Source organism: Nicotiana tabacum, chromosome 23 (assembly GCF_000715075.1).
Source record: "Nicotiana tabacum cultivar K326 chromosome 23, ASM71507v2, whole genome shotgun sequence".
In the NCBI taxonomy this organism is placed as follows: Eukaryota; Viridiplantae; Streptophyta; class Magnoliopsida; order Solanales; family Solanaceae; genus Nicotiana; species Nicotiana tabacum.
In genome coordinates, this window is record NC_134102.1 from 46971405 (window position 1) to 46987083 (window position 15679).

The 15679-nt window shown below is 37.6% G+C and overlaps 1 protein-coding gene across 1 annotated transcript; it reads right to left on the reverse strand.

Annotated features, from left to right (window-relative positions):
- Positions 1 to 8949: 8949 nt before the first annotated feature.
- LOC107797179 (putative clathrin assembly protein At5g57200) lies at positions 8950 to 15221 on the reverse strand. The gene is made up of 15 exons (XM_016620045.2): positions 14892 to 15221; positions 14726 to 14795; positions 14260 to 14357; positions 12441 to 12579; positions 12227 to 12354; positions 12062 to 12154; positions 11868 to 11918; positions 11548 to 11613; positions 11392 to 11457; positions 11184 to 11264; positions 10996 to 11076; positions 10168 to 10353; positions 9979 to 10054; positions 9766 to 9887; positions 8950 to 9573 (listed from the first exon to the last, which is right to left on the reverse strand). Exons 1-15 carry the CDS (start codon positions 15105 to 15107, stop codon positions 9178 to 9180), a joined length of 1869 nt encoding a protein of 622 aa, XP_016475531.2. The 5' UTR covers positions 15108 to 15221; the 3' UTR covers positions 8950 to 9177.
- Between the last annotated feature and the right edge of the window lie 458 nt (positions 15222 to 15679).

Sequence of the window (15679 nt, forward strand, 5' to 3'; positions counted from 1 at the left end):
TTCTTCTCATGGGGCTTCAACTGACGTGAAGAATAAGCAATCACTCTACCATCCTGCATCAATACACATCCAATGCCAATCCGCGACGTGTCACAATAAACTGTATAAGAAACTGATGCCGAAGGCAAAACTATAACTGGAGTTAAGGTCAAGGCAGTCTTGAGCTTCTGAGAGCTCTTCTCACACTCATCAGACCACCTGAGTGGGGCACCCTTTTGAGTCAATTTGGTCAAAGGTTCTATGATGGATGAAAAACCCTCCACAAAAAAGCGATAATAACCAGCCAAGCCTAGAAAACTCCAGATCTCGATAATAGAAGACGATCGGGGCCAACTCTGAACTTTCTCCACCTTCTTCAGATCCCCCTTAATCCCCTGAGTAGACACCACATGGCCCAAAAATACCACCAAATCAAGCCAAAACTCACACTTGCAAAATTTAGCCTATAGCTTCTTCTCCCTCAAGGTCTGGAGCACGGTCCTCAGGTACTGCTCATGATATTCCCGGCTACAAAAATACACTAATATGTCGTCAATAAACACGATGACGAAAGAATCAAGATATGGTTGGAATATACTATTCATCAAGTGCATAAATGTTTTTGGGGCATTGGTCAGCCCAAATGACATCACCAAAAATGCATAGTGACCATAGCGAGTCATGAAAGTCGTCTTTCGAATGTCTGAATCCCAAATGTTTAGATGATGATACCCCAACCTCAAGTTAATCTTTGAGAATACCCGAGCAACCTGATGCAGGTAGAACAAATCATCAATACGCAATAGTGGGTACTTGTTCTTGACTGTAACCTTGTTTAGCTGCATGTAATTGATACACATCCTCATAGAGCCATCTTTCTTCTTCATAAATAGAACTGGAGCACCTCCAAGGCGAGACACTAGGTCGAAAGAAACCGTTATAAAGAAAATCCTGAAGTTGTTCAATTAATTCCTTCAGCTCCACTAGTGCTATGCGATATGGTGAAATAGAAATGGGCTAAGTGCCCGGCACCAGGTCAATAACAAAATCAATATCCCTATCTGGCGTCATGCCCAGTAGGTCTGCTGGAAACACATCTGGGAAATCTCTTACAACCGAAACTGACTCAACGGTTGGAGTATCAACATTGTCATCCCTCACAAAGGTTAGATATGCTAAGCACCCCTTCTCAACCATCCGTTATACCTTCAAAAAGGACACCACCTTGCTAGGAACATAATCCAATGTACATCTCCACTCCAATCGCGACAAACACAGCATAGCCAATGTCACTATCTTGGCGTGACAATCTAGAATAGCCTGATAGGGCGAAAACCAATACATGCCCAATATCACGTCAAAGTCCACCATACCGAGTAGAAGAAGGTCAACCCTGGTCTCATAACTCCCGATAGTGACCAAACACGACCGATAGACATGGTCTACCATAATAGAATCCCCAACAAGCATAGACACATATACAGGGTCACTCATAGAATCACGAGATATATCCAAATATGAAGCAAATTAAGATAACACATACAAATATTGGGAACCTGAATCAAATAAAACTGATGCATCCCTATGACAGACCAAAACAATACCTATGATGACAACATCTGATGTAACAACCTCGGTCCTACCTGAAAAAGCATAGTAACGGGCCTAGCCTCCCCCTCTAGGACGACCTCTACCTGCCTGACCTCCACCCCTAGTCGGCGATGCAGGTCGAGTGGCAACTGGAGCAGCATGTGGAGCATGTGAAGTTGCACCCCTCCTAAGTTTGGGACAGTCCATCACCATATTCCTAGTATCACCACACTCGCAACATCCTCTCTACAGGCGTGGCTGCTGGAACTGAGTCTAACTCGGTCGGCTAGAATAACCGCTGAAGGCACCCCGTGTAGGAGGTGCAGCGGAAAGTGGCCGTGCATAATGGGTGACCTGAGACCTCGGAATAGCTGGAGCACTACGAGTAATCTAAAGCGCCGAATGAACTGGTCAACTAACATAACTTCTACCATGACGAGCTGAAACTGCAGCGTGGGAACCACTAAATCCTCTAGAATCTTGAGGCCTCTTGGCCTCCTTATCCTCCCTCTCCTAGCCATGCATACACTCCATCCTCCGAGCGATCTCCACTACCTGCTAAAAAGGAGTATCTATCTTCAAGTCCCATGCCATACTGAATCTAAGACCATAATTGAGCCCCATGATAAATCTGCGGACTCGCTCTCTGACAGTAGAAACCAGAGCAGGTGCATGATGAGATAACTCATTAAACCTCATGGCATACTCTGACATGGTCATAGTCCCCTGACGCAACTGCTCAAACTCATTGTGCCACGCATCCCGGAGGGTCTAGGGAACAAACTCCCTCAAAAATAGATCTGAAATGTGAGCCCAAGTCCGTGATGCTGCATCAACTAGACTACCCTCCTCATAATCCTACCACCACCTCTATTCCAACCCTGTCTGCTGAAATGTAATAAAGGTGACTCCACTCACCTCCACAATGCCCATGGTGCGGAGAATACGGTGGAACTGATCTAGAAAACCGTGTGCATCCTCAGTAAAGTACTGAACATACTTAGGAAAAGTGCCAAGGTCTCTTGGAGTCCAGGGGTAGCAACAGGTGCCTCGGCTGCCTTCCCCCCAACTGGAGCTACTTGTGGCTCCTCAGTCGCTGCTCTAGCAGGTGCTCTAGCTATGCCACGTGCCCCCTCCTCGGCCTCTACTTCGGCCCCAGCCTCTCGTGGCTCTAGCAGATGGCACGGGTGTCTGCTCAGCTAATTTTGTAGTGCGTGTCCTCACCATCTGTGAGAGAATAGAAAGATAAAAGCTCAGATTCCGAAATCAACAAATTCGCACGATAAGGAATGAAAGAAGTGAAATTTCCCAATAGCTCCGTAGCCACTTGAAGATTAAGTACAAACATCTCCGTATCGATCAACTACTAAACTTGCTTATAACTCGTAGCACATATGAGCCTAGAGCTCTTATACCAACTTGTCATGATCCAAATCCCACCTTTTGGATCGTGATGGCACCTAGTCTCTATGACTAGGAAATCCTAGCACATGTTGAGAATTTAACAAAAATAAATGAGTGATAGGTGACATAATAACAGCCCATACGGAACAACAGTCATACAATCCCAAAACAGGTAGTATAGAGTGATAATCTCTACTGCGAGTTCACTAGAAACCTCAAGTACAATATATTTGAAAATAAAAGAAATAGTAGCATATGATCAGTAGAAGGTGACTCCGAGGCCTGCGAGCGTCAAGCAGGCATACCTTGAAGTCTCTGCAATGTCGGAATCAATTCACTAGCATCCGCCACGGGCAGAGGTACCTGGATCTGAACAAAAATATGTAGAAGCGTAGTATGAGTATACTACAACGGTATCCAGTAAGTATTAAGACTAACCTCGGTGGAGTAGTGATGAGGTCAAGTTAAGTCACTAACTAGACATAGAAATCAATGCAGAATACAAATATAAAGATAACAACGGAAAATAAAAGCAATAAATAACAACAAAGAGTAAACATGTGATAAAAACAACAAATAATCAAATACAGTAAAAAATAAAAGTGGAATATATTAAAGAAAATAATAAATGTTCAAATCAACAAGTAGTTCCGACAAAGAATGTACCGCAAGAATCACCCCGAGGTACCACACCTCATAATCACATTTCACAAGTTACAAATCACAAATCTTCTTTATATCGCCGCGTGAGCCTTGTATTTATTTTAAAATATTTTTTCCGAAATAGTTTCACACGCTTTAGCCCCTTATCTCGCCGTGTGTGCCTCAAATGGAGTAATTTCCCTTACTAGAAACACACGCATAAATCCCCCTTATCTCGCCGCATGTGCATCACTAACACAACCCTTATGCTTCCACATGCGCATGCGCATCTAATCACAATACAATATTCAACTCGCAACACACATGACCATATGCAACAACATTGCCAAGAAAACAATACTAATCTCACAACAACGCATAGCTCAACTACAATGTGTAAAAGAGTCTCAACAACAACACAATAAAATGGAAGAATAAACTCAAAAATGAAAGTTATTTCATGTAATAACAACTTTAATTGAATGCACATAAAAATAAACTCGACAATGAAAGACATAACATGTAATAACAACTTCAATTAAATGCTTATAAGAATAAACTCGACAATAAAGATATAACATGTAAAAACAAACTCAATTAAATGCATATAAGTAACCTAAGTGTCTAAATCGGTCAATTTCCACATATAAGGCCGTGTACACACTCGTCACCTCATGTACACGTCTTTCACATAATTCAAATAGTGCAATTAAACCCAATCCTATGGGGTATTTTTCCATATAAAGTTAGGCAAGATATTTACCTTAACTAGACAAAATAAACACTCAAAATGGCTTTTCCTTTAAAATTCGCATCTGCATGGCTCAAATCTAACCAAAAATGACTTAATATCATCAAACAATACAAGAGAAACCAATTTTGATTAATAAAGTTAAGATCTTTACACAATTCTTTAAAAGTCAACAAAATTCAATCCCGAGCCCGCCTGGTCAAAGCTCGAGTCCAAGGGTAGATCTCGACTACCCATAACCCACGAGTCCATATATGTGTTTTGTTTTCAAATCCGAGTCCAATTCGAATCTCAAATCTCAAATTTTTATTTTTTAATACATAGACAAAATCCCCAAAAATTTCCTTTCAAATTCCATGGATTAGAGATTAAATCTCATAAATAATCATGTAATATAATTGAAATTGCTTCAAAATTGCTTACCCAATGGTTGTATGTGAAAATACCTCCTCCAAATCGCCTCCTACCGAGTCTAGGCTTCTAAGATGTGATAAATTAAGTTATTTCTCGTGTTTCAGCTCTTTGGTTCAGATGTAGAAGTCGCAAAAGTGACCTGGGGTTCGCAATTGCGATCCCTCGCAAATAGGGATATTCCATCGCAAATGCAGCACCTGACAAGCCCAAGGAAAGTCGCAAATGCGACACTGACTCCGCATTTTCGATGTTAGTCCCTTTTGCAAATGCGGCATGTTGGTCGCAAATACAAGCTACCAAGCGAAAGGCCAACCTTCGCAATTGCAATAAAGGTGTCGTAATTGCGATACTTGTTCCACTGCCAACTTTGCAATTGCGATGCTGGTGCTCGCAATTGCAGTAATTGCAGCACTAGCACACCAGCAACCTCTAACAAGTTCAAATCAATCCGAAACACGTCTGAAACTCACCCGAGCCCTTGAGGTTCCACATAATAAATCCACACAATTCTAAAAATATCGTACGAACTCGCTCACACGATCATATTACCAAAATACTATCCGGAACCACGAATCGAAAATCAAAACACATGAAATTTCAAGATGAACTCAAGAATCGCTAGAATCTCAACCAAGCGTCTGATTCCTATCAAACCAACTCGGAATGACACAAAATTTTGCAGACAAGTTTCAAATAACAAAACTGACCTATTCTACGTCCCAAAACCAGAATTCGAACCCGATAACCATAAAGTCAACCTACGGTCAAACTTAAGGAATTGTTAAACCTTCAAATTGCCAACTTTCAGCAAAATAAGTCAAATCAACATAGGAACCTCTGAATTCACTTCCGGACATACGTCTATGTCCAAAATTACTATACAAACCTATCAGAGCAATCAAAGCACTATTCCGAGATCATTTTCATAAAAGTCAAACGTCGGTCAATATTTCCAACTTAAGCTTCTAAACCAAGAACTAAAGGATCCAAATCATTCCAAAACCTTCCCGTAGCGAAACCAACCATCCCCGCAAGTCATAAAACTACAAATACATATGCGGGAAGCCTTAAAAGGGGAAACATGGCTCAAATACACAAAATGACCAGATGGGTTGTTACAGTCTAGATTCAGCCAAATACAAGGTTTCAAAAGAAATTCAACATTGTCTGAAATAAAATGGAAACAGCATAGTAGAAATAGGAAAGTGACTCTAGGTCCTGCGAATGGGGTGCAACTCTACCTCAAATCAATGGTTGGTATCCGCTAAGTGCCTCTCGGAGCTCCACTGGTACCAACGTCAAAATCTGCATAAGAAGTGCAGAAGTGTAGTATGAGTACAACTGACCCAATGAACTCAGTAAGCGTCGAACCTAACCTCGACGATGTAGTGACGAGGCTAAGATAAGACACCTACTAAAACCAGTGTAGATATATATATATATATATATAAAGCAACAAATAACAAGTAAGGCATTTTAAAAGATTAATGGGGTGGAGGCATAAAAAATGGAGCAACAATTGGAACAGTAAGTATAGAATCACCAATTAATCTCCTTCCAAAATGAGCAAGCAGCCAAGCTAAATTCATAATCCGAGAATCAAGTAAAGCAATGAAATCATCAAATTGTACCGCATCACCCTTCTTTCTTTTACTCTCATCCTCACCATATAATATAAATGCAATGGCACAACATCACTCTTCGTACTTTTACTCTCATCTTCACCATATAATATAAATGCAATGGTACAGCATCGCCCTCCGTGCTTTTACTCTCATCCTCACATGATAAAATCAAGTGCACGGCAACACCCTTCATGCTTTAATCCTCACATTCAGTCAATCAATGATAACAATATGCAAATATGGTACGACAATACCCTTCGTGCTTTTCACTCTTCCTCATCAAGCAATATTAATAACCCAAAGTATCATGCAAGGAGGGAAGCAAATTTCAACTTCAACCATGGTGTTATGATAAGTAAACTCAACTTTCAATAACCCAACAACTTCAAAATAAGAAATAAACACGAAAGCGAACATATAAAGGAATATCAATCTAACTAAGGCATGGAAGGCATAGTAAATGAAACAACATGGTACAATAAGATAATTTCCAGCTACATGCTTTAAACTATGACAACGTATATATACACGTCACTTTATATATATGTCGTCCCCATGCACAATTTTTGTACCAAATAGATCTACAAGTCCTAATTTTCTCTAGTCAAAGTTAACCACGACACTTACCTCAATCTGCAACCAAAACAACAATCAATCACGGCTTTGCCCTTCGAACAAGCCTCCAAATAACCGAATCTAGCCAATTATCAACCAAACAATTCAAAATAAGCTTTAGAAGCTGCCCACGAATGAAAAAGGTTCAATTTTGATCATTTTTAAAAAAAGTCAACAAAAGTCAACCTCGAGTTCGCTTGGTCAAAATTCGAGCTTTGGACCAAAACCCGATTACCCATTCACCCCCGAGCCCGGATATGTGATTTATTTTTAAATCTGACCTCAATTTAAGGTCTAAATCTCAATTATATTAAATTCCTAAATTCTACCCAAAACCCCTAATTTCTACCATAAAATTCGTAGATTTGATGTTAAAAGATTATGAAAAAGAAATTGAAATTAATTGGAAAGTAATTAGAGATGCTTACCAATGAATTTGGGAAGAAAAAGTTCTTCAAAAATTGCCTCTAGAGAGCTTAGACGTCGCATTTGCGAACACTTATTTCCCAATCCGTTACCCAGCTGCAGACGTCGCATTTGCGAACACTTATTTGCAAATGCGAGACACCAGTCACAAATGCGAACAGTGCATTAGATGCATAGAAATAGCAAATGTGACAAAACCTTCACATTTGCGAAGGTCCCTTCTTTCGCAAATGCAAACTAAGCTTCACTTTTGCGAAGCTACCCCAAAGTTGCCAGAGTCGCAAATGCGAGATTCCAACCGAATTTGCGATTCCCGAGCCTTCGCAAATGAGGTCCCTTTTTCACAAATGCAAAATTTCCTAGTCCTAGTGCCTTTCGCAAATGTGATCACATGACCGCAAAAGCGAAAATCGCAAATGCGAGCCTGACCTCACAAATGCGAGATTTGCAGGCTTGCACCAGCAACTGCTCAGCACCAACAGTTCTAAAACTATCCGAACTTATCTGATACTCACCCGAGCCCTTTGGGCTCCAAACCGAATATGAACACAAGTGTAATAACATCATACAAGCTCACTCGCTACCTCAAATCATCAAAATAATACCAAATAACAAAAATCAATCCTCAAAACTCAAGATTTCAACTTGAAAACTCAATTTTTACAATCTTTCACATAATACGTCGAAATGCGCTCGAGTTATCCTGGACCCCAATCAAATATGCGTGCAAGTCCAAAAATATCATACGAACCTACTGGAATCGTCAAAACACCGATCCGATGTCGTTGACTAAAAATGTTGACTGTGGTCAACTCTAGCCTCATTTTAAGTAAAAAATATCATTTTCTTCAATATTTTACGTAAAAGCTTTTCGAAAAGAAATACGGACCATGCGCGCAAGTCAAGAAACATCAAATGAAGCTATGAGATTTCTCGGAACACGAAAATAAAGGCTAGTACTCAAAACGACCTATCGGGTCGCCATAGAAAAAAAAATAAAAAGAGAAAATAACTACACAAAAAATAAATAAGAGTGCATAGTTTTATTAGAAAGAAAATAATAAAGTGTAAAAAATAACAACAATAAACAAAAAAATAAAAAAGACAAAAAGAACATGAAAAGAAACAAAGAAAAGAAGGAGAAGAGCCTCTGGTGAAGCCTAGGCATAGAAAGGAAGGATTTCCTGGTCTTAAAATCTTCAAAAGGAATATGTTTTGCCTTTCTTTTTCAAAAAGGGAAATATTTTGGTCATTAAAAGGGGCTCTAAATATCATTTTCTCTTTAGGAACATATATAAATTGTTAAGTTTATGCGATCTATTCCTCTTGTATTCTTCCAATTTCCATCGCATTTGTGGCATTTAGATTTTGTGATGGTATGAAATATCCATCTTTAGTTGATATCTTATTTTGTTTGATTGTGTCTTCTAGTAAGCGCTAGTGCTTTCAAATGGCTTTTCTGCTAGTGACCCTTCGAAAGGGTTAAAATCCTTTTACTCTCTCGAACTCTCTTTTGTTTATCTTTATTTATTGCTTCTGGGTTTCCAATAATAAAGGCCAAAAAATTAAATGGAGAACCTTACATACTATGTGCGAGATCATAGTATATATAGACATCTCAACTTCACCGCCAAGTAAAGCACAATGATTAAGAAAAGCTATAGGAGCAATTCAGCTTTTCTTATATAAAGATAATAATGAAAGAATACAGTGTAGTCTTGTTGAAGAACTCTAAAGCAGTGACTGGTTTCCCTGTGGTGGCATTGAGTTGTGTTGATAGCCGAAGGGATCTCTGAAAGGGTTTGCAGACCCCATATATGGAATTTGTTGAGGATATTGACCTTGATATTGATTATGAGATACCATCATCATATTTTGCTGTCGGAATTGCTGCTGTTGCATCACTTGCTGTTGTTGTTGTTGTTGTTGCGACATTATTGCCATTTGTACGTTCGTTGGAGGTGCTATGTTGTTTGACATGGCAAAGGGGTCATGTTGATTGAATGGATTCTGTGCAAGGATTTCATGCCCGTATGCACTATAGCCAGCATTTTGCAGCTGTATTTGCTTCCTAGCTACATCATCTTCATATAAGCTGTCAAGTAATAACTTGTCGAATCCTCCAGCCTGATACAACATACACCATAATGTAAATTTCCATGGAATCAATGCAGAGGTTAGGACATGTCGCAGAACTGTGAATTCTTGATCTCTTAAGAAATGCGTAAAAAATGTGACTCAAAATCTTAAAACAAAAAAGGAAATTTTTTTAACTTCGTCTTTTAAAAGGACGATCATGCTTTAGAGAAAGGAATATACCAATTTTTTATCTGGTGTGACTTGGCTCGTATTGTTGCTCGATGCATTAACAAGAGCCAGTTCCCATCCTGTTGTATTTCCTATTTCACTCAACTGATAATTCGCTGATGGATTTTCTTTACCTGTATGATATTTTTAATACATCAAATCAATAGGTGAGCTGAAACTGCGATAGGATCTTCCTATTTGCAGTAGAAAAGTTACATAAGTTACCAGGTTGAATTATCGCAAGAGCCAACGCGTTGCTTTCCTCTAATTCTGCAACTTTTGGATCCAATTGGTTCAAACCCTTGATAAAAAACAGCATAAAACAAGCGATTATGAGAGTCCTCTTCGATGATCCCTGCAATTTCCTATCTGTAAGGCACAACCCCAAAAGGGACTGAAGCAACAAAAGCTTACCAGCAAATCAACAGGCTCTTCAGTTGATTTCAGCGGTGGAGTTTCTTCTAATTTTTCAGGCTGAGGTTCCTCTTGTGCTTCAACCTGTTCTTCTTTACCATTTTCAGCTGCTTCAACTTGCTCTTCCTTTTCTTCAGGGACAGGTTCTTTAGGTGTTTCAGGTTCTTGCTCCGTTTCTCTATACTCCTATTAGACAACAATGACAAACTCCATTGAGGCCACCAGTACATAAGAAGTGCGAACATATCTGCCTTAATCTAAAGACTAAGAGAAGTGAATAACAATGAAGGAAAATGTTTGTAGTAGATATTGACTGATATTTTCAGCTGCAAACTTTTCTTCTACCGGTCTTATGTGTCTTACTCTATATTCTTCCAACTTTATTTTTTCCTAAATTTCCTCTTCCACTCTAAAGATGTCATACAAAAGCCCTCCTTGTAGTCCTTAATATGAAAGACGAATGAATCAGAATAGCTTGATTTTTTGCAGGGATTTGTTTGGTAGTTTTGAGGGTTGATTTCGATCTAGGGAGGGGTCTTAAAAATGGCTGTTTCTCTTACATGAAACTGGTTTATATAGTGACCTTTATCTCAATTCTCTCAAAGCTTAGGACTCTCTCTTTTACTTATACCTACTAAACTCCTTGTCAATGGACATGAACCATTTGAGCAAAGGTTCAAAGATGAATACCAACAGAGAAAGCATTGGCAAAGTCATTCTAGTATAAGCTTTTGAATATCTTAATTATGTTTGCTTCTGTGATCAAAAAGGAAAAAACAATGTGGTCCTAAAAAGAGAATGTAGATAGCTCAAAAGTGTAGTTCTCACCAGCCTCCTACTTGACATGGAACCTGTATGTGGTGCTTCTCGTATGTATTCCTCCATAGTAGCCAGAAAGGAAACAGGAGGCTGTAAAATTACCATAAAAGAAGCAAATTAAAAAACAACTTGATTCGTAAAGATCGTGCGACCTTCAAGAGAAATTGCTTTTCAAGTTTTAATTATAATGAAGAGACCTGTTTCAAAATGGGAAACTGAAATGTCCGAGCAAGATCCAGCCCTCTGCAGAAGTCATAAAAATGAGCTAGACTTTCAGCCTACATTAAGGAAGGAAATGGAAGAAAAATAACTTTTGATTAGCCATCACATATATTCATTCATATTGGAGGCATTTTTACTACATTCTTACGCATTTAGAGATCCTATAGAAATGAAGTTATAGACCTGTTTCCCCGCTCTTTTATATATGTTGAGAGCTTTTATGGCATCATGCTTGGACATTTCAAAAAACTGCATAAATATGAGATAGCGACCAATTAATGTTCCAATGAGATAAGATATTAGCTGGATCGAAGTTTAAAGAGGCAAAGAAGATCTCACAAAATCAACAAGGTTAATAATCCCGTCGTTGATTGCACAATAGATCTTGAAGCTCTCCTTCAAAACCTGCATTGAGTACAACCGGGGCTATTATGTTGACTTATTTAACATTCTATGGTGCAGTGACAAATACTACGTACCAGCCTTACTATTGTCAGTGCCCATATAGTGTTAACTAAGGACTGTCTTCTGTTTAGAAACTTTGGTTCTATTAATGAGTAAGGCATAATATGTAGTTTCTTAATTCATAAAGGTATACAAACTAATAATCAGAAACAAAAAATCCATTTCTTAGTGGGTAAAAGTTGTATCCCGCATACCAGTGCTAAGGCATACTGAATAAGAAAATTGTAACAGGCTCCTCCTTCAGGCTGCCAAATTTACAAGATATTAAAAACGATGTCCGGATATCAAAATATCACATGGCAGTATTGGACGTATAAATGGAAAAAAAAATGAAGTCATCATAGTTTCCTAAACAACCAAGTGACTATCAGCATTAGGCCATTCTCACCTGGCAACAGATCAAGCGATATAGAAGCTGCTGCAATGCTGGGAGCTGCTCTAATAGTTCTTCACCATTTAAGAGCCTTGTTCTGCTATGCACCTGATGCAAATTGAAATTATGCGATATGAAACGAACAAATCATGCAGAAAAAAGGAACAAAAATACACAAACCTTGGAAATTCCAGGTGAAGTTTTGGTCAATCTCTCTGCCTCGATATCATACTTCAAAGTCCTAAAACACTCGAGTCTTTCCTCCAGAAAGAGTCCATAAGTCCTTACCCAGGCAGAGCAATCCCAAGCTGTGATAAGCAACAATATGTAATATACTTATACGCTCCAAAACAGGAAAAGTGATGATGTTAAAAGGAAAAAGGGGCTTAATTACCAAGTGTACTAGAGTCATCTTTAAAGTTCGATATTTGGAAAATATGCCCTCTGTGAGAGAAGTGCAGCAATTCCTCTTTAAACGTAGGATCACCTTCTCTCAGAACTCTGTGAATAACTATCAGTGTCTTTAGGGCAACCTGAAACATTTTATCATTCATTGAAATTAAAAAGGTGAAAGAATAATTGACTGCATGAAATAATATCATTAATAAGCCACCGTGTGAAATAGAATCCTCTTACTTTTTTAAGATACTAGTTTTTGGACGCACGTGTATCCCATACTAATTCGTACAAATGTTATAAGAATATCAGTGTGTGATGAGTTGCAGAAATTAAAGAGGGGAAATACAAGCTCAAAATTAATATATGGTGAGCGTATGTGCTAAATTTTTATTATCATTGCAAGCACGATCATATTAAAAAATTAATGTCGAATGAATTTGAAAAGTAATGTTGGAACGACTTAAATTATGCGGTTCTTATAATATATCAAGTTTTCAACTTAATTATTTTTTTATATGTCAACAACACATAGTTTAAATGTGAAGCCTTCTTTTTAAGAGACTTTTGCCTCCTACTTTTTATTCCCGCATACATATCAAGAAATTGTTATTGAATGAAAATAATTATTGTAAAAACTATATAAAATTCCATCAACATATGCCTTCCTTAGGATGGCGAGTAAATCATTGTGTACACCTATACTTAGCGGTAGGTAGTAGTTATTTGTGATGGACATAATAGTTGCTGAAAGATTTAATTGATGTATATAAATCGTGTACATGTACCCTTTGTCCTTTGGTCATGGGAGAATCAAAACAATGATATAAAATCTTCGAAGAGTTTAAAAAGAGATCACAAATCATAATATAAATGACACAAAAAAAATATTCTATTATTATAGGAAAACTAATAAAATTTCACAGTTTGCAAAATGTGACGTTGAAAAGATAAGAAATGACATCTTTTCCCCAATGTTTACCATCCATCACTTTGTTATACAACATCCAGAATGATGTGAAGAGTGAAACCGAAATTGTGAAAATGTGGAGTCACGAAAGTGAAGTCAGAAAAGAGAGATGTGGCCTATTGTATGGTGAAACAGAGAAACAACGAAAAAAATCAAAAGTAAACATGTAATCTATTTCAGAGTGAAGTGTAAATGAAGTGGAAAAATCAATGGCTCTTTTGGGGAAAACAGATTTTCTTGACAAAAACAAGAGAAATGTGATACAATGCTTAGAAAATTGATATGCATTTTTATAGAATGAAATAAAAATTGTTACTGCAAAAATATTTTTACTTTCGTGTGGAAGATAAAGAGCCAAAACTGAAATGTACTTCTGAGTAATAATTAAGAAAAGTTATAGCTTGCAGCTTGCTTTACTACTGTGGAAGATGAAAAAAACTTAATTGAAATATAACTGAACAATAATTAAGAAATATTACAGCTGAGACGCAATATGAATGCCTTCAGCCTAATTAGATTCATTGAATTGATTGTCTGGAGCATTAAACAACTACTTGATTCATTCGGCTAACTTCTAAAATAAAATAAAAAATTAATTAATTGAAGGTTTATTATTTTTCTTTAAGGACAAAATGGTAACTCAGATTTTAAAGGGTATTATTGTAAACGAACTTTGAAGATAGGAGTTTCCTACTTTTAGGATAATATGATTTGTAGCAAAAATACACTCTCTGCCAAGCAAATTACGTGTTCAATAATTGTAGCAATCAGAATCGGCTAGAAGTTATTCAAATATTGAAAAAGAAAGTAAAACTACCAAATGATTAAATTGGGTCAGAAGACTTACTATCCAGTTGCGTGTCTTTGCCAATCGTCTAGACAGTGCATGAATGCAGTAGGCAACGTCTGCTCGTGGACGTGTAACCGATGTTGCAGCAAATATCACTAAGGAAAACAATCTAAATGAACATCCAGAATTGATGAAAAGAAAAAAAGCTACAATTATTATTTCAGTCTATTACAAATTGGTTTGGGCCACAACTGAAGCCTCATTCAAATTGCAACAGCATCTGACTGTCTGAACAGGATATACTAGATACCATTCTACAATACCACAAAATATATAATAAAAAAACTAAAACAAAGACTTGAAATGTGAGAAACCAAATTAATGTAGCATTCTGGTACATTGAGGTTAATGTAGCATAACCTCAATCAATTAGTAACCTAGCAGATATAGAATATAGCCCGTCGATGAAATTCATGTATATACTTAAACAATCAAAAGAACAAAAATTAATCTACAAACTCACTTGCAACATGCCTTTCTTTTGGAGGGCTTTCAACGTGGTTTGTTGCCTTTACAATAGCGATATCCAAATCCTTAATCAAAACCAAAAATAGAATTCCATCCATCAACAAATGTGCATTAATTACACATATTAAAGGAGAAACTTTTTTTTTTCTTCATATGCAGACCTTAAAATCGCTGTTGACCTTGGCTAGGCCAACCTTGGTTGAATCTTTAAGTGCTCCATATGCTTTTCTAAAGCTCTCCATTCGAAATCTAAACCTCCAAATCAGAATCTCTTGTCGTAGAAATAAAAGAGAGAGAAGAAGGTTGATCTGTTCTTCTTCTTCTTCTTCTCTGGAATCATAAGCCTTTGTGCATCCAACAACAAAATAGCCAATCATAAACCTTTGTGCTTAGAATAACAAAATATGGCCAATCACCCCCTCTCTCTCTATCTATATATCTTTTAGTTGAACTTTGTTTAAAAAAAAAGAAGATGATTTTAGTCTTTTTTTTTATTTCTAGCACATTTTTAAATGGAAGCGGCATAGAAGGGACAGTTGTGCAACGACAAAGTATGGTCGTTTGGAAGTTGGGTGGACGTTAGACTTGGTAAATGCTAATCATTTGGTACAATAATACAAACCACAGGTTTTTGGAGGGTAGATTTTGTCTTTTTGCTAAAGTTGGATGCTTGATTCTCTCGATAAAACAAAAAATAGGAATGAGACAAAAGAACCAAACTTAGCCTGTTACTATCGCAAATCGTTGTTGCCAGAATGGACGTGGCAAGAATGGGGACAATTAAGACATTTCCCATGGGCGTTAGGGGCATTATGGACACTTATCATTCTTTTTGTGCATGTTATACCTTTCGTTATAATAGCTAGAGTTAACATTAAGTTTGTTTCTTCTCTTATCGGTGTAATTATGATTTGTCTTTTCAATGCATGAAAAAAGAAGAAAAAGAAAA